The sequence below is a fragment of the Cucurbita pepo genome, chromosome LG15, assembly GCF_002806865.2.
Source record: "Cucurbita pepo subsp. pepo cultivar mu-cu-16 chromosome LG15, ASM280686v2, whole genome shotgun sequence".
In the NCBI taxonomy this organism is placed as follows: domain Eukaryota; kingdom Viridiplantae; phylum Streptophyta; class Magnoliopsida; order Cucurbitales; family Cucurbitaceae; genus Cucurbita; species Cucurbita pepo.
Genome location: NC_036652.1, coordinates 6,304,319 through 6,329,638, shown reverse-complemented (window position 1 = coordinate 6,329,638; position 25,320 = coordinate 6,304,319). Strand labels below are relative to the sequence as shown.

The following is a 25,320-nucleotide window of genomic DNA, read 5'->3' as shown; positions in this document are numbered from 1 at the left end:
AAAAAAAAAAAAAAAAAAAAAAAAAAAAAAAAAAAAAAAAAAAACAATGATAGAGTTTTTGAAAAGTAAAAAACTTTCCAATTATGATTTGTCAATACCAACATTTACTATAGCTTTAAATAGAAGCTTTAATAAGCCTTTGTGGTTGGATATCAAATTAAATCAACAATTAATTCAAGATTTAAAAATATGTTCGAGAGATTTTAGGTGAGATCACACGTTAGTTGGAGAGGAGAACGAAACATTCTTTGTAAGCGTGTGGAAACCTCTAGACGCGTTTAAAAAACCTTGAGGGAAAGTCCGGAAATGAAATACCAAAAAGGACAATATATGCTAGCGGTGGACAAGGAAAAGCCCTCGACCCAAAGAAGGCAATACTGCTAGCATTGGAGTGTTACATTTTAAAATGGTAATCGGACTTTCGATCCCACCAATATTTCTTCGACTTTCAATCCCACTCTTGTTTCTTATTCTTAACATGATATCAGAGAATCATTCTTAACACCCAAAATGTGGGAACCTCTTTTCGATAGATACGTAATCGAAAAGTTCAAAAGTTTTGAAAATAAGTCCGAAAGGGAAAACCCAAAAAGAATAATATCTGTTAGCGGTGACTTTGATCGGTTTTCATCAATAAATTGAATGATGAAATAGAGTAAGTCTCGTATCGAGAGAAACGAGAAGAAGAGGATAAGAATTGAGATAGAGGGAGAGATTAAATGAGTGGAGAAGGGCTTTTGGGGTTCCCAAAGGGTTATTTGGTTGAATATAGAATGGAAAGCAAAAGGGAAAATAGGTCAAAGTTATTAAAAAGATGGTCAAAAAACACAATAAATGGCAGCTCTGCCTCCTTCTACCAAAAGACACTAAATCACAATGTCCCATCTCCCTCTCACTCTCACCCTCCCATTACCCCATCCATACTCTTTCATTTCTAACCCTAAAAATTTAACTCACTTTACAAACAAACATATTAAAAGCTTTAACTTTTACAACTTCTTTTCTTTCGTCTTTCGTTTTTGAAAAGCTTGTCTTGTTCGTAGTTTATTGTTTAAATATTTTAGTTTTGGACCTGTAACTTTCTTCATCTGCTTTTTTATCGAGTGGTGCTTGTGTGTGGAGTGAGCTACTAGAAATCGGGTTTGAAACTCTCGTTTTATCAATGAGCTGACAACTGATGATTGTTGATCACGGAGTGTGCATTTTTATGTTGGGTGTTGTGCAACCTGACCCGTGCCTCCTCTTTGTTAAGTTATATATATATATATCATCTTTACTAAATATCAAACACTAAAACTAGGGTTTTTGAAATCCACTTAAAATTTTAAAGAAACATTTGAACTCTTAACCAAATATAAAAAATGAAAGTCATTCTATTACAATATGAGAAAACAAGAACGATTCTTAAAAAGAAAAATTCAAATAATTATTAAATGAATCTAATTTTTTCGAAATTTACCTATTTTCTATTTTTAACTCTATAGTAAAAATTATGACATGACAGTAAATGACGGTTATATGAATGAACTGAGACCACGTCTCAATGAGAGATATAATGAGAATAGGATGACTAAAAAAGACTTAAAAGAATTGATAGTCATTGCCTATACCAATAACGTGCATCTTCCTTTTCGGTGGCTCAATCATAAAAACTATCGTTAAACATGTTTTGCTGAAGCAATTCTATGTTGAGTGACTTTTTAAAATTTTTCTTAAGATGCATGTGAATGAAGACAAAACATGTTGAAAAGACGTGTTTGTCTGTAGAGATAGTTTTCACTCTTAGAAGCTAGAAATAGGTAACGTGACCATATCGAGACCATGAGGTTTCAAATTCTAATCCGAATCCTCGTGTCGTTACAAAAATGTTTAGTACAATACATATAACCCCTTTTTATCATGATCCATTTGGTCGACATTATTATTGTTTGTACTTAGATTAATATTCTATCAAGTTGATCATGCAAGCAAGTAATAACTACAAATTTGTATCGAGTACATCCAAATCTTAATAAAGAAAAAAAGAAGAAGAACGACACATTTGATTAGATTAAGGTTGTCCTATATAACTCAATCCAAAATTCCAGCTAGCTGCCCTCCTTTGGTAGAGAACTCATCTAATCTCCACCTAATATTTCTCCAATTGATCCCACCAACTTTGATAATAAAAAATCATATCCATTTGGTTTTCCCAATCACCAAACACCAAACACCAAACATATATTTAAAATTTAAGAAAACATTTCATGTCGGTTTAAAACATTAAATCCAAAGCTCCTAGAATCCAAGAAGATAAAGAGAAAGAAAGATCAAAGTTGGAACGATCTAAGCCTATTATTAGTAGATATTGTCTACATGGTAACGGCCTAAGCCTCCACTATCAGATATTATTTTTTTTGGGTGTTTTTTTTCGAGCTTTCGTTCAAGGTTTTTAAAACGCGTATGCTTAGGAGAGGTTTCCACACCCTCAATCCATGTGGGATCTCACAAACATGCACTAATTCTTTATAAGATTAGTTAAGAGAGATGATCACATGAAGGGCCTTTGGCGCACCCCTTCAAAATAAGGACATGTAGGAGCCCAAATTGATTTACAAATCAAACAATGTTTCATGAAGAAAGGTTCTATTGTGAGGAATCATTAGGAGTATTTTAGCTAAGCTTGTGAAAGATAAGGAAACCATAGAATTTAAGGGTTAGTTTTTGAAGGCCGAACTTTAACCTATGCTCGAGATACAGATAAACATATTTAATATATTATTGAAATACACATTCTATTTTACTCTATGTATTTTTTTTTTTTATTGTCAAGTTTTAATTTTTATACTTCTCATTAATTTTAAAATTTAGTCGTTCAAAATTATTTTTTATCGAGATTGGTTAAATAAAATAATAGTTTTCATACAAAAAAGACACTATGGGAATATATATTTACAATTTATAAAGAGAATACTAAAAGAGAATTTTGTTTAAGAAAAAAACAACTATTGTAGAGACTAATTTTTCGATTTTTCATTTAAATTTAAATTTTGAGATTTTATTGAGAATTTTAGAGTAGAATTTTAAGATGATTGCACAAAGAAAAATATTCAATATATATATATATATATATATATATATATATAATTATGACAATGTGAAAAACAATAAAAACTCATTTGGGGACAAGAATGTGATGACATTGAAGGAATTTCATTACAAATTTCTATTTTGGATTCAAAGCTTTCATCAAACTATACCCTAAAAAAAGAAGTCCTTTTCTTCCTTTCTTGTCTAATGAATAACCAAAACTANAAGAAAAATTTAAAAATATTGGTCAAAGTCAACTCAAAGAGGGTAAAATGGTCATTTAACCCTTTTTGTGTACCAGGGCGACCTCTCCCAAGGACGCGCATATCCCCTTCTCACTAAGTTCAACTCCCTCGTTCTACCCACCAAAACACAAAACACAAAAACAAGAACTTAGAACACTTTGATGCACACGAGTAATTATTACCAAATGGTGTTGTACCTTTATCGAAAAGAAAGGTGCATCTTATTGGTATAGATAGTGACTTTCAATTATTTTAAACCGTTCTTAGTCATTCCATCTTAAAAAACGTTCTAATTCGAATGTGGTATTGGTTCATTCATGTATACTTACCTTACTCGAGTGTCATAGTTTGAACTCCTATAATATAAATTTTTTCTCGATTAATATCGTTTGACCTCTAATATACGTTTTTTTTTTAAAGCTACCAATACTCTTAAGCCCAACAAATTGTTTTTGTGGACTAGGAAGGATTGACCCATTTGAATCAATCACCATAAATATTTGTAAAGCCATATTGCTAGTTTATTTAAACGACGTGGGAGCTATGAAAAACATCGTGTATCGTGTATTAGGTTGGGTTAAGACATTTTTTTAAACTTAATCTAATTGTTCGAGTTCTCAATTTTATCAACTAAAACCGTTCGTATTAAATAATGAACATAACTCATCCCAATCATATATATTTTTTTTTTTTGGATCGGTTAGGTTAGAATCTTATTTAAAATTTTAGATTTTAAAAATGTTAGTTTATAAAATATCTGTTTATTTATTTTTAAACATTTAATTAGTTTACATGTCTGAGAGCAAATGTAAAACATGTTAAAAAGACTCGTGTTAATCCCTATCTCATTAGGTGTCCCTTCATTCATCTCTCCCTCTTATGCAATCATTTTATGTAAACAAAAATGTGTTCTTGACTAAAATAGAATTCATTTGAATTCTTAAATTAGCTCGATTAGGACTCTCTATGATCCCACCATTTAAACCATTCTCGAGCTTTAAATAACATCATTTTTTTTAATGATCACGATGGAAATAATTTCTTCTTTGGCAATGTGTATTAGGGATGTTCATGTGACCAGATAATTCGACCGGTTTGAGTTGAGTTAGATTATTTATTTTTTATTTGAATTAGGTTGAATTTTGAAAAATCTAAATTTTTTTTGGATTTTTTAGTTGGGTAAATAAGTTTACAACCCAACTCAAACCGAGCTCAACTAAAAAATAGAGGGTTGAGTTTGGTTGGTTATGAACTCTTTTAGGATTGCTCCGATCACTAACTCTCAGGTTGGTCTAAAAGATTAATCTAACCCAACCTAACCCAATCCGTATACACCTGTATCGATTTTTAAATTACTACCCTAATCTTTAATTTAAAAGTATTGTAATCTTTACCTTAAACTCAAAATTGAAAAAATGAACGGAACAAGTTTTTCTTTGAAGAATCGTTAATAAAAGTATTCTTACAGGTCTCCAATAAATTACGACAAATACTCGATTTCATGCATTAACCCGACTTAATTTTGTAAAAAAATAACTTTGTGGATCATGTCTCAAGAAATATCCTTTTCTTTCTTTTGTTACATGTGCACTTTTATCATCTCAAAGTATCATATGCTTTTTAGCATCCCTACTTTAGGGGACTTCTCCTTTTGTAGATGTGATTAGGTCCCATTTGTTTTGATTCATATTCATAACCTTTCATGATCTTCTCTGAGGGGAATGTGATATCCCGCCTTAGTTGGGGGAGAACGAAACACCATTTATAAGAGTGTGAAAACTTTTCGAGAGGGAAAGCCCAAAGAGGAAAATATCTGCTAGCGGTGGACTTGGGTAGTTACAAATGGTATCAGAGCCAGGTACCGGACGATGTGCCAGTGAGGAGGTTGTTCCTTGAAGAGGGGTAGACACGAGGCAGTGTGCCAGTAACGACGCTGGGCCCTGAAGGAGGTGGATTTGGTGGAGGTCCACATTGGTTGGGGAGGAGAACGAAATACCCTTTATAAGGATGGGGAAACCTTTCCGTAACAGACGCATTTTAAAGCCTTAAAGGAAAACTCGAGAGGGAAAACCTAAATAATACAATATCTACTAGCTGACCCCAAATAATAGCCATTTTAAGACTATACTTTGATGGATCATTTCTATGGCTACCCATAGATGTTGACATCACTAACATCAAACAAAGTTATCCAATCATTTTAGGACCACTTTGCTTTTATTTTTGGTTTAAATTCGATCTAGAGGATCAAAATCGAACCATTCTTTTTCACATTTGTTTTGTTTTCGTGTCGTTTTGTTAGATGCTTTGTATTGATTTTTGTTTGTTTGTTTTTTTTTTATATTGTTCTTTCACTTAGAATGACCCCGACATTCCCTCACATCTTGTGCAACATGATTATGTTACCGGCTATTTGTCTTAAATTATTTCTAAGAGTGAAGTCTGTCACCACAGATCAACAGAAATTCTTTTATTATAACTCTTCTTACTCAAATGTTTCTAAGAAAAATTACTAGTAGGTCATTAAACATAAAATTGTTTCACACCAAATATGTTTAGTTTTTATGATTGAGCGACCGAAAAAGAAGGTGCACTTTATTTCTCGATAGCTCAATTATAGGAGCTCGAAAGTTAAGCAACTTTCAGCAATTCTAAGTTGAGCGATCTACTAGGAATTTTCTTATAAGAAGCATGTGAGCGAGGACAAAATATGCTAAGAAGACTGATGTTTGTTCGTGAGGATAGTTTTTACTCTTAGAAATAGCTCAAGTCAAATAGGTAACGATATCATAATATTAATCAAGAGATCAGAGTTTCGAATCTCTACTTAAAAAATAGAACTCGAACAAAATAAAAGAAGATTTTATGTGGAGGTGAAAGACTCGAGCCTATAACATGTTTTTAGTTGAAGACATGTGTCTTAACCTGATCGAAGTCACCTAACCATACGAAGTATTATCGAAGGAATTTGAGTCCGCAATATGTTGTTTGTTTGATAATAATGCATGAGGTTATTCAAAAAAGTGAACCATGTGCTAGGTATTGACTAGTTCTTATCGCTCATTAATCAATTTCTATTTGAAATCTTCATGTAGGGTCATAAACGATCAACTTTTTTAAGGAAAAATAACTTTAAATTTGGAGGTGTTTTGTTGATGTAACAACGACCCTTAGAGAAAATAAGGAATGATTGGTTTCGATTTCAAAAACTATCCTCTTCTTATACTACAAGAATATAGGTTTTTCTCGACGCCCAAAAGTGTCGATAATAGTTCTCTTGACAAAAAAACTTCGTCCGGAAACTCTTTTTCGATAGAGATGTCCATTTTACTCGTCTTAATCGGGGAGGAGATTTCCCGTTTAAACGGGTAATAAGAGAGTGAGTGGAGAACATCTTTTTCCCATTAGATAAATGGGGCCGATGACAGGGTTATATTCCCCCGACGCTATTTTAGTAGCCTCAAGAGAAACAACGATAAGAAAACCTAATTTTTTCGTAGTAACACGGAATTCTACTGTTGGTGATAGATTATTCAATAAGGTCGTCATATTAGTTAAATACGTTAGGTATTGTGATAGCCTCATTGAATAATTTCTCGTAAATGGAATGAAAACGTCATTCCACTCCATTGAAATGCTTTGCATATAAAAATCAAGAAAACAACTTGCGAACTACCTTCTAGAATAGAGACATTGCTTATACATCACAATAGAGATAGGCATGTGAGAGGTAATCTTGTTTGTTTTGTCCCTAAAAAATCATAATATGAAAATTATTGGATGTAATATTTACTTGGGTATAAACCTTCTAATACCAAACTCAACGAAAGTAATATATGTCAATTATCATTGAGTTATGCTCGTGTTCATCTCGCCATACAGATACAATTTGATAAAATTAAAAGATTAAGGTTTAAATTGACAAAATTGACTATATTTACAATCACACAAAACACGCCTTGTTTGATTATTTTTTCAGGAAACAAGTGAGAACAAAAACATACTGAAATAATTCGTGTCGGTCTGTGAAGATAGTCTTCACTTATAAAACGGAGAGGTAAGTAACATGACCATATTGTATGGGATGCAGGGGAATGTCGGGGTCATGATGTGCTAAATCCCAATTTCGTATTCTGACCCAAATCTTGGACATGAGACATTACAGTAACCCGTAACCCATAACCCGTCTTCCATTTTAAAACTGAGAGATAAGTAACATGACCATGTTGTATGGGATGTAGGGGAATGTCAGGGCCATGATGTGCCAAATCTCGATTTCGTATTCTAACCCAAATCTTCGATATAGGACATTGCAATAACCCGTAACCCATGTATCTTATAAAAATTGCAAGGTATCTTTATTTTCTATTACGAGATCCTTGACTAACGATACCAGCTCATAGCTCATAACTGAACTCACGTGAATTAGTTCAAAATCATTCACTCAATTCTTCTAACTCGAATAATTTCTCGGAAACTCTTATCGAACCAAACCCCATTAATTTTAAGAAGAAAAATCAAACACCCTTTTCATCTTTAACGTTGATTCTTCACTTTATATCTTCAAACACCTCCACACTTGTGGCTTAAAGCGAAACCAGTCACACTCATCCTTTCGCCGACACATAGATTCTTCCAACTTGCTTCAAATATACACATATAAATCACTCTCATTTCTCCATTGGATCTCAACCAAAACAACCAAAACCCCATCTCCAAATTTTTCTTCTTTTCTTCGCCAATGGCTTCGAGCTCTTTAAAACAACAACGTCCCGAGGCGACATGGACGGCCAAGCAAAACAAGCTGTTTGAGAAGGCGTTGGCTTTGTACGATAAAGAGACGCCTGAGCGATGGCACAATATCGCCATGGCAGTCGGCGGGAAGTCGGCCGACGAAGTTAAAAGACATTACGAGATTCTCTTGGAAGATCTCCGGCGGATCGAGTCGGGCCGTGTTCCTATTCCAAATTACAGAGGCGCCCACAATGGAGATGAAGAGTTGAGGTTAGTGAAGTTGTTCAAAGATTTTTTTTTTCTTCTTTATTTTAATTTTTGTCTTGTTTTTTATTTATTTTTTATTTATTATTACCAATTTTGGGTACATTTTTATGTGGTTAATTTTGTGATTAGGTTAATTTTTTATATGGTTGGTGGATATTTGTGAGACTTGGTTGAATTTATTGTAATTTATTGGCTAGTTTGTGACCTATCGTCTAATCTAGTTTTAAGTAGGTATTAATTGTCGTTTCATTAGATGAAACTAAAGAAAACCTTTAAATTTTCAAAAGAAAAAAAAAATATCGGTTAGTTTTGTTGAACGATGAAAGTCCCACGTCTTAATTTATGATCATGAGTTTATAATCAAATAATACTGTCTCCATTGTTACAAGACCTTTTGTAGAAGTCTAAAGTAAAGCTATGAAAGAAAGTGGACGTTTTAAAACTGTGAGGCTGAAGACTATATATAACAGGCCAAAATGAACTTTAAATAAAAAGGAGAACTCTTTTAAAAGTTTACGAGTATCTTTGAAAATGGTACTAAAGTTTTCGTCCACACAACTTTAATGATATTTTAAATTTTTTTTTCGAAGTTTAAGGATCATGTTGAAACTTTTGAAAGTTTAAGGATAACCGAAAATGTTTCACTTTGCATTTGCTCTATTGGTAGGCTGCTGAAGTATCTTAAGCTGCAATGAACTGCCACTGCCGTCTTTCAATCTCTCATCAAGAACAAATGGCTCACTACAAGATGGATTCATACATATTTAAATCTACAACTTTATCTTTTAATCCAATATTCTCTCAAATAAAAGTGTACAATTTTATCATTTTATCATGTTATCATTTTTTATTTAAGAATTTAAAGGCAACTTTGGAAACATTTTAATCAAATAAATTCTAAGAAATAGAACCTAAATCATATTAAGTTCAAACTAATATTTCTTAAATTAATAAGATGATGCAGTTCGTATAATGTCGAGAAAAATTCTCTTCTAAAAAGGATTTATAATATCTCTGTGACACCCGAGTAAAGTAACATCAATGAACATAGACTACATTCAAATGAGAGTAGTCTTGAGGATAAGATAATTATTGAAAGTTATTACCTATACTAATAAAGTGCAACTTTCTTTAGAGTGGCTCAATCATAATAACTCTAAAATTAAACGTGTTTTGTTCGGAGTAATTTTCTTTTGAGTGAGATCGCATATTGGTTGGAGATGTGGATGAAACATTTCTTATAAGAGTGTAGAAACCTCTCCTTACCAGACGCTTCTTAAAAATCGTGAGGTTGATGGTGATGCAGAACGGGCCAAAGTGGACAATATCTACTAGCGGTGGGCGGTGGACTTAGGTTGCTATAAATGGTATCAATGCAAGACACCAAAAAAGTGTTCTAGCGATGATGTTGGGCCTCTAAGTGGGTCGATTGTGAGATCCCACATGGATCGAAGAGGGAAACAAAACATTTCTTATAAGGGTGTGGAAACATCTCTCTTAAAAATGTGATTTAACAACAGTGAGACTGATGACTATACGTAACGGGCCAAAGCAGATAATATTTACTAGCGGTGGAATTGGGCTATTACAATATAAGTGAAGGGACCCGTGGGTAACATGACCATGTCGCACACTGGTATTGAATATGGATTTCAAATTTTGGGCATGAAACATTACCGTGTAAGTATATCTTCCGATTAATCAAATATTAAACCCATGAATTCAAAAACCAAATAGAACTAGAAAGGAAAATGACTAAAAAAAATATTGTTGGACCTTGAGATAGCTTAACTTTGAGGGCATCTAGTACAATTATTCCTAGTGTGCTTTATTCTACTCCTTTTGTTCTTACGTTAAGTTAAAAAAGAGATGGCTTTTGGTCATTTTTTTTTTCTTTGTGGGTGAAAGGAATTTTTGCACGAACGGGCTTCATTTTTTCTCGGCTTTCAATTTTATATCTAATAAATCTATGACTTATTTAACATTTTTTTACATGTACTAATCACCGCGAGTCACGATCTGCTGATCCTCGTGGAATTTGGTAAGTTTTTTTTTTTTTTGGGTTAAAAGTTGAAAATTTCCTTATTTAAATTCTTCATGTATAGTTGATGGTTTTAGGTGATTCTTGTCCCAGTAATTCATCTTCATGAGTTCTACAAGTTTGGTGAAGGAATATAGAGTTATCGAAGAAAAAATTGAATGTTAGATCTCGAAGAGCATAAATGAAAAATACATAGGTGGGCATGCACGAGTTCTTTGGGCATGAGATTGAAGAACTAGTTCAACTTCGACCTATTCACCTATCCAATCCACTTCAATTTGATCGATTTTCTATTTTTCGAGCCAATTTCAACTTTACTAATAATTTTCTAGCTTTATTGAGTAAATTTCTTCAAAACTGATTCATGGTATTAATTCGAAAAATCAAGTCGTTACATTTAAAGAGAAGACATCGTTCATGAATTTTAAAGGTGTCTCCTCCAAGTAGATTCAATTCTTGAAATCAAATTCCTAGATGTTGTTTCCAATGTTTTTTCGTTTGTCTTTGCATGTGAGATCCTACATCGGTTGGAAAGGGTAATAAAATATTCCTTACAAAGGTGTGGAAACCTCTCTTTAGAAAGTGAGATTTTAAACCGTGAGGCTGATGGCAATTTGTAACTTGCTGAAATAGACAACATACTTGCGATGTACTTGGGCTATTACAAATGGTATAAGAGCCAAACATTAGGTGGTGTACCAGTCAGAACGCTGGACCTCCAAGGGGGTGGATTGCCGAAGCAGACAATATCTACTAGCGGTGGACTTGGGCCGTTACATTGCATGTCTTGTTAACTATAACTTAACCAACTAGAATCCCCATTTAAAAGAGAAGATACTCTTTTATCATTCAACACTATATAAAAGCTTAACCCTTACATATGAGGCAAGAAATTTCCACTACACAAACACAAACAAAGTTGATAATTAAACCCTTTATTTAATCTCCTCTCTTAGTAGAAAGGGCTATAAGATAAACCCTAAAGATCCAAGTGTATTGGGTACTTAGAAATGCAACCTTCCCAAAGATTGTTTGGACATGGCTTGACATCCATGAGAGCCACCCACACACCACTATTGCATTTGAAACCACTCCCAAATGCAATTTGCCAAACTCGATCTCCCTTCAAAACCTTGCCTTTGCACTCTTTGTATGCCAATTCATACCATATTGAGCTCGAAGAAGCGTTGCCGAACCTATGTAGTGTCATTCTTGAAGCCTCGACGTCGTCGGCCGAAAGTCGAAGCTTCTTTTGGATTTCGTTGATCACGGTCTTCCCTCCGGCATGGATGCAAAAATGCTCGAATGCCAACTTGAAATTAGGAACATAACCCTTCATATTAGGGTTGAAGAGCTTCTTAGCAACGAACATGACGGAAAACCGAAGTAGCTCTCGTAATGGAAGAACGAGAGGACCGAGAGTAGTGATGTTTCTTCTTAGAGCGCCTCCTGCCATGACCACGACATCTTTCGATAACGCAATGCCAGTGATTCCATCATCGTCTTCCTCCTAATACCAAAGTTATAATGTTCAATAAGGTTTCAATCGCATTGAATATTCGATCTATGTTTTTAGTTTTTTCGAAAAGGCCTTATATGATAATATTCCTTATTTATATACTCATGATCTGTAAGGGTCAAAGCTCACCGTTAGCAGATATTGTCCTATTTGTGTTTTCCCTCAAGGTTTTTAAAACGGGGTTTCCACACCCTTATATGGTCTTTCCCTCAAGGTTTTTAAAACGCGTCTGCTAGTAAAAGATTTCCATACTCTTATAAAAGGTGCTACGTTTTCCTTCCTAACAAGGAAGTGGGATCTCACAATCCACTCCCCTTCGGAGCCTAGCATCTTCGCAGGCACTTGTTCTCTTCTCTAATTGATGTGGGATCCCCCAATCCATCACATTTCAAGGCCAGCATCCTTGCTGGCACACCGCCTCATGTCCACTCCTTCGGGGCTCAGCTTCCTCGCTAGCACATCGTCTGGTGTCTAGCTCTGATATCATTTGTAACAACCGAAGTTCAGGGCTACCAGATATTGTCCTTTTTGGGTATCCCTTGTTAGAAAACACTCATACAACTAAGAGAGGCAATAAACCAACTTTTTGGTTCAATTGGTTACAGAATACATATATATAGACAGAATAGCCACCTTAACCGCTAGTAACCACCCTTAACCGCTAGTAACCACCCATAACCGCTAGTAACCACCCTTAACTGCTAGTAACCACCTTTAACCGCTAGTAACCACCCTACTAACTACCCTTAACTGACATACATTGAAATACAAACAGTAAATAAGATTAATTACGGTTAATACAAGATTAAATAAACTAACATCCCTTTCGACACCCTTATAAAAAGCATCTGTTAGGGAGAGGTTTCCACACCCTTATAAAGGGTACTTCATTCCCCTCTCTAACTGACGTGAGATCTCACATAATCTTTCTTTTACTCTAACCTTATGTCGATTGAAATTTCATTCTTACCTGATATACGCATCTGAATGCTAGGTCATCGTCCCCGATGTGCGTCCTCACCAAATGGGCAAGCTTATACTTCGCCCGCCACCGGTCGGAGCTTCGGTTCGAGAGAAGAATCGCGGTGCAATTCTGTCGAAACAAGCAAACGGGTACCAACATTTGCTTCTTATTTCCAGGGTAGAAATTATTGGTGATGTTCTCCGTGGTAACAACAATGGCGTAGCTGTTTTTATATACTTGAAGCATATTATTGGCTAGATCAATGGCTATCAATCCAGAACTACACCCCATGCCACTTAAATTAAAGCTTCTAACATTGTTCCTCATCTTGTATTTATTCATAACCATGGCTGAAAGTGAAGGTGGCGGGCTAAAAGTTCCGCCGTTGACGACAAGAAGATCGATGTCCACAGGTTCGACATCGACATTATTAGCAAATAAATTATCCAAGGCATCGAATATCATATCCTCGGCTTCTTTTCTCGATGCTGCTAGGGATAAATCGGGTCGAAGGCTCGTCATAGTTGTAGGCACCGTCGTGTCGTCGCCAATGCCTGATCGCTTAAGAATTTTGTCCATGAACTCGATGGATGTGTCGTTATAGGCACCGTAGAGCTTGCAGGTGTTTATATATTTGTCGAGTGTGAGGGTTGAAGAGTGCGGGAGATGGTGGTTGTAGCAGGAGAAGTCGAGGAGGTAGACCTGCCTGCGACGGGTCATTTTGAAGATTGTGTATCCCAAAATGGCAAATAGGATAAGGAGATTGAGGTGGTGGAGCCATAACTGTTGAAAATCATATGAGTTCATATGGGAAGGCTTAAGAATGATAATGGGCATTAGAGGGATCAAACAAAATTCTATGAATTTGAGTAAGAGAGAAAATGTACATATATATAAAGATGTTCATAAAAGCTCGATGAGTTTTAACCTAATCGACCTAAATTAATTGTTACTGTTTGGGTCAATTCATGAACTTATTTGAATTGGGTTGAGTTCAAATAGATGAGAATTTTATTGGATTGATTCATATTCTGAGATTCCACATCGGTTGTCGAGGGGAACGAATCATTTTTTTATAAGAGTGTAAAAACCTCTCCCTAGCAGACACGTTTAAACCGTGAAGCTGATGGAGATGTGTAATGAGCCAAAGTAGATTATATTTACTAACAGTGGACTTGGATCGTTACACATACGTAATCAGCCAAAGTGGATTATATTTACGTAATAGTAGAAGCGTTTATTATTATTATTTATTCTTCTAGAACTCTTAAAAATTATTTTTAACTTGTAAATTTTAATTAGGCATTTGAAAAGAAGTAAGTGTATGTTTTACTTTTACTAAAAACAAAATTTTTAAAAAATAACTTAAACAACTTAAACTAATCAAAGTTAAAAAAGATTAATGGTTGGGGTTCTTAATTATTAAAATAAGCGTTATTTGAGTAGAAAAATTTACGATAAAATATGTCCAAATTCGACCTAACTCAACTCATAATGTGAGATTCACGTCAATTTGAGAGAGGAACGAAGCATTCTCTATAAGGGTGTAGAAATCTCTCCCTAACAGATATATTTTAAAAATTGTGATGCTGACGACGATACGTAATGAGTAAGAGTGGACAATATCTACTAGCCGTGAGCTTGAGTTGTTATTGGATTTATTATGCTATTTTTCTTTTTATTAATCTATTAGGATTGAAATTAATAGATAAGTGAATCGTACTGAATCTCATAAAAAAAATTAGTACGAACTCTTGTTCACCAATGTACATACGGGAGAGTGAGTTTTTTAGGTTTAGAAAGATAGATTTCGAGCAAAGAAAGCCAAGTTTGGTGTCATGACCCTAATTTTATTACTGAAAATAGAGTTGTTACTATATGAATGATGTGCCCTTTTTGTGCGAAAACATTCATTTAAAATAGTTCATAAAGAGATGCCATGAAATGAAGCAATTGTTTTGCGAAGTTTGCTCGATTTATCTTCGACCCTTATTGCTATCTGATAACCATTTCGTCTTTTGTTTTTCATTTTTCGTTTTTCATTTTTAAGAAACAAGAACATTGGATAACGTTTTTTAGAATAAAATATTAGGGTTTCAAAAAATTGATTCAGGATTTTCGTAATCTGGTATTTTCTTCTAACACAAACACGTCTTATTTTTAACTTTTTTTTAAAACACAAGAAAAAATAGTTACAAAACTTGAGTTTTGGTGGATTGATATATTGACCTAACATAATAAAAACGTTACTTTTTTAGGTGTTCGTGCATGTTAATTCTTAGATAATTGTGAATGTTCGAGTAAGCCTAGTTCGGGTTAATATGAAATTATAATTTATTTTCAAAAATCTATGTACTTTTTTTTTTCTACGTATTTCAATTCTACTTAAGGTAGAGTAGAGACCTAGTGCTTTAATCGACTGATATGAACCTAACAAACTATTACAACTTTCTAAACCTAATAAACTCATTTTCTCCCATTTAACACCGACTTGCCTCGATAATCGTGTATAGAATCACATCAATGAACAATACCAACAATAACTCGTACCAACTTTTTGATGTTGTGTATTTTAATTAGCTCGAACGTTTTAATATGATCTATTAGATTAGTAAAGTATAGCGATTTACTTTTTCTTTCACGATCAGATTGGAACTATGACATAAATGTGGAAAACTATCGAGCATGACTTTATTTGTTGGTCTCCTAAGCTGGTGTTAGCTTCGTATATGAGACCATTGTGTTCATCTAAAAACATGATAGACATAAAAGGAATATTATAAAAATATTCACTAAGTGATAGTACTGTTGGGATCGAAAAATATAACCACATATAACATAATTCATGACGGGTGAGACTTAATTTTCCTAACTATTTCTTAGGTTTTATTTTATTTTCTTTTATGATTAGGATTTGATGAAGAGTACTTCTCTACACACAATTCACGTGTGCGTATGAATTCACTAAGTGAGCTCAGATTCGTACGCTAAGCTTGACTATGGGCTAGCACACGCTCACATTACCAAAAATCAACATAAAAGAAAAGAGACCCTCTAATATCATCAAATATCATCCAAAATTCATTAAAATGTTGACATTAAAACACAGAAATTAATAGGTGAAAGTGATGTTTAGTGGCATACGCTTCCGTTTGACCGCGGTTATTGGCATAGAGTTAGCCTATGCTTATTTTCTAGATACCGTCATTACTTTTTCTTCGAGAAAAGAAGTTCACAACCTGTAAATCTTCAACCTCCACGCTACATTACTCCATCAAACTTCCGTCCATTGTAGAAAATTCTCCACGGCTTCCTCCCGTAGGAGTTTGGGCCGTGTCTCAGTCCCAGTGCTTGTTGGTATAGATTGTAACTTTCTGTTCTTTTAAATTTTTCATACTTATCTTATTTTTAGAATCGTTCTTATTTAAATATGGTTTTGGTTCATTCATGTATCCGTACCCTTCCTTTGTGTCAGAACTAAGAAACATTCGGTATCAACTCATAAGCTTTCATTGCTTAGAAGGTACAAAGTTCACCATATTGCTTATAAATTTCATTATAAAAGGACATAAATATTCAATATTCTCACGAGAAAGGAAGGGATAATCCTTTTGATCTTTTCCTCCCAAAATCGATGGTTGATAACAATTAACATAGAGCTTGACGCCAATGAATAATATTAGGTATCATATTAGACCAAAAAAAAAAAAAAAAAAAAAAAAAAAAAAAAAAAAAAAAAAANTAAAAATCCAACATGCATAATTAAAAAACTACAAAATTTGGTTTGGTTTTCGGGTTGATATTTTTTTTGTCTATATCAACTCGACCAACTCAATAAAGGGTTACAATCCAACTCAACCCAATCCTACCCCGCTTTTAAAAGTATAACATCCAAGACCATCGCAAGTTCACCGCTAGCAGATATTATTCTCTTTGAGCTTTCTTTTTCGGGCTTGCCCTCAAAGTTTTTAAAACGCGTCGAGAGGTTTCCATACTTTTATAAGGAAGGCTTCGTTCTCCTCCCCAATCGATGTTGGGATCTCACAAAAATGGTTTGGAATATTTAACATTTGTAACTGATGTTAGTGATGTGATGTAATTTCTAAATATTCGATATTTAAACTTTGAGATCTTAGTTATTAATATAACAAGCATCGTGGATAAGTAGGATTTTTTTTTTTTAAAAAAATACCTTTTGTAATAAAAGAACAACCCGAAAATTTAACCCAACCTAGAAGTTTGAGTTGGAAATTCTATTCGGGTTGCTTAAGTCACCTCGAGAAAATGATATCTCGAAAATTTAAACATAAAATTTCATATTCTAATATCACGTGAAATCACTAATCAATCCAAAAACTTATATTACCTTGAGTACCTCCTCCAGAGGTTCGATAGGGAAAGGGAACTTGACCCGACTCAATGAACTTAACATCCTCGACAAGAAGTGCATAATGGCTTTCGACCTCCTCGGCAGTTTTTCCCGGAACAGCCTTCGCAACATTCAGCCATTGGTCAGGTGTGTCTTGATCATAAACTGCCAATGCCTGCTCAAAGGCCTTGTTTTGCTTTACAGTCCATGTATCAGCTGATCCATGGGAAGACATTGAAGCCATTGGTAAATGCTAAGTTCAACAAGAAAATTAGGGCAAATGGGTTAGAACGAAGGATGTGTGGCAAAGAGTGGGCAATGGAAGCTCTTTATAAGCACGAAACAAGAGGGTTGATAGGAAAAAATTATTCGATAAAGTGACCATGACGTAACTATTTCATAATATCGATTGAATGTAGATTTTAAAATTTATGTTCACCTGGTAACGGGATGCAATTTATAGTATTTTTTCTTTTTATCGTTTCTTTCTCGTACATTAAATGATATAGAATTGTCGGTCATATGGTAGCGATTTTCAAACACTTTTTTTTTATCTTTTTGATTGAGAAACCATAAACTATAAATGTAACTACTCACGTTTAGGATTCAAAATTTTTATTCGTCACCTGATGGCTCCAACATTCCTCTCTATCCACTGCGACATAGTCACGGTACCTACTTTTTACTTTTTATGAGTGAAGACTATTCCCACAAACCAACATGAGTCCTTTCAGCATGCTTTGTCCTTACACACATGCATCACAGGAAAATTAGTAGGAGGTCGCTTAACATAGAATTACTCTAAGTAAAGCATGCTTGACCATCAAGTTCTCATGATTGAGCCACTTGAAAAGAAAAGTGCACCTAGTTGGTTTAAGTAGTGACTTTTAATTTTTTGAAGTCCTTCTTACCTATCCTATTCTCAAGTTCCTTCCCATTCAGATATGGTCTTGGTTCATTCATGTATCTCTTCCTTACTCGAGTGTTACAATAAGGGTTTATGTCAAAAGTCGTGATTCTTAATGATTTTTATCAGAGTTATGCTCTTGACATAGCCACATTTGTGTGCATTCTAAGTAGCCAGCAAATATAGAGTAGACGAGCCTAGATAATAGGTGAGCTGATTGACGAGCATTTAAGGAGACAATAAGTGTTTTGTTTGAAGTCTTATTAAGATGACATTATCTTTATTGATATGAAATCTTCTTATGAAAATCAAAAACAAAATCTCTCGCTCAAAGTGAATAACATCATATAATTGTAAATATCGGTGGATTTCTATATAATGAAAAAATACTAAAAAGAACAAATAAATCAAGGATGGAATAGTTGGAATACCACACATCTATCACTTTATTATTATGGGTCCATCATATGATTGAAGAATGCGTTTTTGGAAAAATAGAACACAAGAAAATAAAGTTATATTTGGCAACTATTTCATACAACTTGGAACACCTTTGCTTGAAGGAATCTAAGTCCAAATTTTGAAAACAAAAAGGAAGAAATAAATTTTGTTTTTAGAATTTGACTAAAAATTTAAATGATTTTTAATTAAGATCGAAAGCTTACTCGAAAATTGTAAGGAGCGTGATATAATTTTTTTAAAAAAAATTAAAATCAATATAGTTATCAAACGAGGTCTTAAATAATCTTTTTTCTGATGGCTCCTGCATTCTCGTGCAACATGATCATATTACTTACTTCTCGCTTCTAAAAATGAAGGCTATCCCCGCAAACTAACACGACTCCTTCCAACATGATTTGTCCTCACTTACATGCATCCTAAGAAAATTTTCAAGAGATCGTCCAACATATAATTACTCCAAGTAAATTATGCTTAGCTATAGAGTTCATATGATTGAGTCACCGAAAAGGAAGGTGCACCTTGTAAGTATAGGGAGTGACTTTGATTTTTTTTTAAAAATATTTCTTAGTCATCCTATCTTCGGGATGGCTCTCATTTGGATTCGGTCACGGTTCATTCCAGTACTCCTCGTGTATCTAGAATTTGAAATTCATAATTTTATATTTAAAAAAAAAAAATGAATCTCTTGTTTTAAAATTTTTATTTTTAGATCACCAACATTCCCACAATATATTTCAAACAAAAATTTGAACATCATTAACTTTTCTCGAACCAACTAAAATGTTTTGTCTTATCATAAATATTAATACGAATATCATTCCCAAACTTCCTAGCTGGTCAATTTTTGTCCTTACAATTGATTTTATTCAAGTGGGGATTCATCAATTTTTGTCTAATTTAAGTTGATGAGCTAAAATATCAAGAATTTTGACAAAATAAGGTGTTCCTCTAGTAGATTTACAATATATAATATGAACTTTTTATTATATATGACTCAACATGAGAGCAATAGGCTACATGAAAAATATCTCTTGGAATATATGGAAGACAAAGCTAGGGAAACAAAGGCATAAGGATCACAAAAGCTAGGGTTGTCCTGCCATGGCTTTACGTTGCAACTTGCTCTAGGGCAGCCCCCAAGTCTATGGGCAATACATTGTCACACTTGAGTCTTGTTTATTAGCTTGAATAGAATCTATATTCAAAATTTATTTGTGACACTCGAGTAAGGAAATAGTATATGAATAAACCGATATCATGTCTAAGTGAGAGCGATCTTGAGTATAGAATGACTAAGAAAGGCTTAACATAGTTGGAAGTTACTACCTATACCAACAAAGTGCACATTCTTTTCTCGTTGCTCGATTACAGGAACACCAAAATTAATCGTGTTTTGCTTGAACTAATTTTATGTTGGGTGACCTCTAAGGATTTTAATAAGAAGCATATGAGTAAAGACAAAACATCTTAAAAAGACCTGTGTTGGTTTGTGAAGATTGTTGTAATGACCCTATGCCCAGGATTCGGATCAATATTTGGCACCTGATGACTCCAACTGTGACACCCGAGTAAAAAAATGGTACATGAATGAACAACGATCATATCTGAATAAAAGCGGTCCTAAGAATATGATGATTAAGAAAAATTTTAAATAATTGAAAGTTACTATTATACCAATAAGGTGCGTCTTTCTTCTCGGTGATTCAATCATAGAGACTTCACGGTTAAGCATACTTTACTTGGAACAATTTTATATTGGGTGACCTCCTATGAATTTTCTTGGGATGCATGGTAGCGAGGCCAAAGCATGCTAGAAAGACTCGTGTTGGACTGTGGGGATGATTTTCACTCTTAAGAAGCTAGAAGTAGGTAACATGACCATGTTGCAGACCGAGTTTCTATGATAGAGCCACCAAAAAAGAAGGTGCACCTTATTCGTATAAGTAGTGACCTTAGTCCTCCTATCTTCGGTATCGCTCTCATTCAAATATTGAGTCCTTAGTCAACCTTTCTTTTCCGATATATTAGGGAATCTTCTCCTCATCTAGTCAATTTTGGGACTTTGATCTCATTCCTAATCAATTTTATTTTCTCTTTCTAAAAACATTTTTCATTTGTTTGAATTGCACAAAATGTCTAAAGTAAAAGGAAGGTGACCACATGTGATGGTGAAGGGTATCTCTAGTGATGATGAGCTGAAAATTACATGAAACATAACTTTTTCTAAGAATCTCTTTCGAAGGAGGTCGATTATTTGGGACGATGTTGTTAATCATTTAGTTTTTAGAAATAAAACTTATAAACACTACTTTCACGTACTGATTTTTTTCGGGTAAGAACGATATTGAAATCTAAACAAAATTTTAAACATTAAAAGACGAAAATCATGATTATCAAACTCTAAGGTAACACATGCTCCAAACAATGCTTAGATTCCTCGTGATTCCCTATTCCACCTCCCATTTGAAGGTGACATAATATTCAAGACTATTCCTTGCTAGTGCGGTCCTCGAACATTTACTTCAACTTGGAAAAGGAATGCTTATCATTGACCTTCATTTCTCTATCAAGTTTAAACCATATTCTAGCATATATTGTCTGCTTTGATTCGTTACATATCGTCGTCAGCCTCACGATTTTAAAACATATCTATTAGAGATAGATTTCCACACACTTATAAGAACTATTTTATTCTCTTCTTCAACCGAGGTGGGATCTCACAATCTACCCCCTTGGGGACCAGCGTCCCCGTTGACATACCGCCCAGTATTTGGCTCTAATATCATTTGTAACAGCTCAAGTTTACTGCTAGCAAATATTGTCCGTTTTGGCCCATTACAAATTGTCGTCAGTCTCACAATTTTATAACACATCTACTAGAGAAGTTTCCACACCTTTATAAGAAGAGTCCTACATCGGCTAATTTAGGGACTAATCATAGATTTATAAGTAAGGAATACGTCTCCATTGGTATGAAGCCTTTTGGAGAAGTCTAAAATAAAGCCATGAGAACTTATGCTCAAAATTAACAATATCATACCATTGTGGAGGTTAGTGGTTTCTAACGTGAATAATGCTTTTGTGATATTGAATGAGGCATTCTTAGCTGATTATAAGCCTATCATTGCGGCGTTGCTGGGATGTATTAGACCATTGAAGTAGAGAGAAGAATCTTAAGAGAGAAAAAAATAAAGGAAAAGGGAACAAAAAGATGCCACCCCAATGAATCTTTTTTGTCCATATTTGTAGAGTTTTATGAATGATAATATTGACATTCATGGGTCCAAAAATGTCGTTATATATTAAAGATCAAAGTAGATCAAAGTTTCGAGTATTATGTAGTAGGAGTAAGATTAGTTTAAGCTTGTAAATCCAAGTATAATTTAGTGAATAACGTATTAGTTACTATCTCAAAAGTCGATTATTCAATCTTTTTGGCACCTGATGGTCTAGACATGTATCGACGTCAGTTTCATGGTATTAAAACACGTCTACTAGCGAGAGGTTTTTATATGTACCCTAAAGAATGTTTTATTTCCCTCTCAAACCACTTGGGATCTCACACAGACATTTCCTTGCATCACCTGCAACATGGTCAAGTTCCTACTTCTCGCTCTTAAGAGTGAAGACTATCCCCGTAGACCAACACGAGTCCTTCGAGCAGCTTATCCATCGAGTTCCTATGATTGAGCCACCGAAAAAGAAGGTGCACCTTATTGGTATAAAGAGTAACTTTCATCTTCTTTAAGCATTTCTTAGTCCTATCTTCAGAATTGATCTCATTAGGATGTAGTCTCAATTCATTCATGTATTTGTCCTTTACTCGAGTGTTATATTCTTGTATCTTAAATTTTGGGTTTTTGTAGTTTATTTTTGTAGTTCATGTATCTTAAATTTTAGCTTTCTTAATCCTTCTATCCTCAGAATTGATCTCATTCTCACGTAGCTTAGCTTGATGGATATCAAACTAATGAAAGAATTGGATGGTCAACATTGCTTATGGTTTGGCCATGAGAACAAAATTTTAAGATAGAACTTTGAATCTCACTTTTTCACTAACGAGCTCGGGTTTAGTTTAATACGCATACGAATAAGATGCTTGAAAATAAGATATTTTGGATTAAAAGATGATCATATTAGTTATGAATGAGAATATTATCAGATTTTCATCGAAATAAACGATGTTTGTCTTTGGTATTTTGTATGAGAATGTTACCGAATTTGGGGGTGTACATAGGTTGGCGTGAATTGGATTGGAAAAATCTTTTAGATCAACTCGAAATTTTTTGTTGGCTGGATTGGTGACTCGAGTAACCCGAATAGAGTTCACGACACAACCAAACTCAACTCTCTATTTTCGGATTGGGTTGGGATAGGTCGTCGGATTGTTTTTTTAAAAAAATTATTTATCCACAATATATCTTACATTAATAACTAAAATGTCATCAAATTCAAATATCAAATATTTATTTATAACTCATTACCCATCACTAATAACATCATTTGTTAAATATTCTTAAATCTTTTTGAAAGTAAGATAGGGTTGAGTTGTAACCCTATTTTTCAAGTTGATCGGGTTGACTCGTCTTAAAAATTGTCAACCTGCAATCCGAACCAAATTTTCAGTTTTCTAAAAATTAAACACAACTTAAACCGAAAAAAATTCTAATTCAACCCAATTTTTATTGTTTGGATTGGATAGTCTGAGTTAATCAGTTTATCGGGTCACATGAGTTTATCGGGTCATATGAACATCCCTAATTAAATTTTTACTTAAATAAATTATATTTGTATTTGGTCCATGAGATTGCTTTAGTTTATTTTCAAATTTCTTTCCTACATTTTAAAAATACTTAAAATAAGACTTGAAAAAGATATGAAAGTGCCTCGAAAAAAAGAGCAAGCAATAACCTTTTATTCCATTGAAAAAGTACAATTAGAATTACGAAGGCACAAAAAAGCAAGCAAAATTGTTCGTTCTTCTTTTGTTCTTCAAGCACTCCACGAGCTGCCTCTATCCAACTTCATGTTTCTCCATCCTAAGAAAAACATAGGAAAAAGAGAAATATTTTGTTAAAAATCAAACTTGATGAATGTTTAAACAAGTCTCGAGCTCTCTCTTCCCAAGAACACCGAAGAAAATCTCTTTAAAAACGCTCTTCCTGTGACTGGCTCAGATACCATTTGTAACAGCTCAAGCCCACCGCTAACAAATATTGTCCATTTTAGCTCGTTGCGTATCACCATCACCCTCATAATTTTAAAACTCGTCTACTGGAAATAAATTTCTACACTCTTATAAGGAATGATTCGTTTCCCCTCCAACCAAGGTGGGATCTCACATTTTTTTCATCTCAATTAAAGAACTTCGACTATAAACAAGTGAGAATTATCCTCACGATTATTCTCCATTAATTGTCATCTCACTTGGGTTTTTACTCTCGATCCCGCTAAACTACATAGGGCTAGTATCTTAATCTTAGAAATCCTAAAATGTTTTAGTGATCGAGAATCGAAAAAGAGTGAAATTCAAAGGAAACATCATCGTGTTCGTAATGACATTTCAAACGTTTCAAACTCGCGTTAAATTTTGAATAAAATCTATACATATTACCTCTTCTCAATCATCTGGACCTTCCATATGGGAAAGGAACTTCACCGGACTCAATTTGCTTAACATCCTTCAAAAGAAGTTGGTAGTGCCTCTTCACTTCCTCTTCGGTTTTCCCACCAATGGCCTTAGCAACATTGAGCCATCGCTCAGGTGTGTCTTGATCATACACAGCCAAAGCCTTCTCAAAGGCTTTGTTTTGCTTTGCAGTCCATGAACCAGCTGACCCATGAGCAGACATTGAAGCCATAATTAAGGGGTTAGAATCAAAGAGGCCTCTAAACTCTTATGATGGGTACCAAACACAAGGCTGTGGGTACTCTTTATGTATATGCTGGAAAGGCTGAGGGTATCTTTTGACATTACAAAAGGAATTTTAATGATTTGTGTCCTTAGAAACCACAAAATGTTGTTAGAACAAAAGACACACAACAATTGGAGATGGTGAGAGAATTGGAATCTCTTGTAGAGTTTTTGTTTCTCCTTCTTTCTAAGAAACGAAAATTTTGTAGACACACCGCCTCTTGTTTCGTTCTGATACCATTGTACCGCTCAAGACTACTACAACTAGATATTGATCTATAAATTTTAAAAATTGAAATGAAATATATATTTTATTCAATTTGAAAAGAATTTATTGTTTATTCTTGAAAACTTTAGTATTTGATCACATTCACAATATATTTTCAACCTAGAAAAGAAAAGGACCCAACTTTATGAGCAATAGGCTACTCTAAATATCTATTGGAATATAATAGGCGTAGCTTGGGGAAACAAAGGCATAAGGATCATAAAAGCTATGGTTGTCCTGCCATTATTTTACGGCTAGTTGCAACTTGTGAGCTAGCTAGGACAGTCCCAAAGCATATGGGGAATAGTCCTTTGTACCATTCGTGTATATAGGAGAATTTTTTCTCTTCGAATCACGTAGATCTTTGTCTTTTTGTTTAATTTATGTTTGTGGGTGTGTGAGAGCGATCGATCTTGCTTCCACTTCTGTTTTGTCCCGTTACGTATCATTGTTAGCCTCACGATTTTACAACACGTTTGTTGGGGAGAGGTTTCCACACTCTTAAATGTTTGGTTCGCCCTCCAACCTATGTGGGATCTCACAATCCACCCCCCGCGGGGG

At 34.2% G+C, this 25,320-nt stretch overlaps 3 protein-coding genes across 3 annotated transcripts; 1 reads left to right on the top strand and 2 right to left on the bottom strand.

Annotated features, from left to right (window-relative positions):
• The first annotated feature begins 8,010 nt into the window (after nucleotides 1–8,010).
• On the top strand, nucleotides 8,011–9,150 carry LOC111811964 (protein RADIALIS-like 3). The gene is made up of 2 exons (XM_023699048.1): nucleotides 8,011–8,318; nucleotides 8,983–9,150. The coding sequence occupies exons 1-2, from the start codon at nucleotides 8,056–8,058 to the stop codon at nucleotides 9,008–9,010; spliced, it is 291 nt and encodes a 96-aa protein (XP_023554816.1). The 5' UTR covers nucleotides 8,011–8,055; the 3' UTR covers nucleotides 9,011–9,150.
• Nucleotides 9,151–11,335: 2,185 nt separating this feature from the next.
• LOC111776416 (3-ketoacyl-CoA synthase 17-like) lies at nucleotides 11,336–17,452 on the bottom strand. Its single transcript, XM_023655852.1, has 3 exons — nucleotides 17,206–17,452; nucleotides 12,846–13,696; nucleotides 11,336–11,866 (listed from the first exon to the last, which is right to left on the bottom strand). The coding sequence occupies exons 1-3, from the start codon at nucleotides 17,450–17,452 to the stop codon at nucleotides 11,336–11,338; spliced, it is 1,629 nt and encodes a 542-aa protein (XP_023511620.1).
• Nucleotides 17,453–24,192: 6,740 nt separating this feature from the next.
• On the bottom strand, nucleotides 24,193–24,486 carry LOC111776243 (protein RADIALIS-like 1). Its single transcript, XM_023655640.1, has one exon. It carries the CDS (start codon nucleotides 24,436–24,438, stop codon nucleotides 24,202–24,204), a length of 237 nt encoding a protein of 78 aa, XP_023511408.1. The 5' UTR covers nucleotides 24,439–24,486; the 3' UTR covers nucleotides 24,193–24,201.
• Between the last annotated feature and the right edge of the window lie 834 nt (nucleotides 24,487–25,320).

What these genes read in the sequence shown, in the direction of transcription:
- LOC111811964 (XM_023699048.1), top strand. Translation starts at nt 8,056, where the DNA reads ATGGCTTCGAGCTCTTTAAAACAACAACGTCCCGAGGCGACATGGACG. An exon ending in AATGGAGATGAAGAGTTGAG is followed by an intron (nt 8,319 to 8,982) that starts GTTAGTGAAGTT and finishes CTCTATTGGTAG; the next exon opens with GCTGCTGAAGTATCTTAAGC.
- LOC111776416 (XM_023655852.1), bottom strand. Translation starts at nt 17,452, where the DNA reads ATGGCTTCAATGTCTTCCCATGGATCAGCTGATACATGGACTGTAAAG. An exon ending in CTCTGGAGGAGGTACTCAAG is followed by an intron (nt 13,697 to 17,205) that starts GTAATATAAGTT and finishes TCAAATTCATAG; the next exon opens with AATTTTGTTTGATCCCTCTA. An exon ending in CATTCAGATGCGTATATCAG is followed by an intron (nt 11,867 to 12,845) that starts GTAAGAATGAAA and finishes CTTTGGTATTAG; the next exon opens with GAGGAAGACGATGATGGAAT.
- LOC111776243 (XM_023655640.1), bottom strand. Translation starts at nt 24,438, where the DNA reads ATGGCTTCAATGTCTGCTCATGGGTCAGCTGGTTCATGGACTGCAAAG.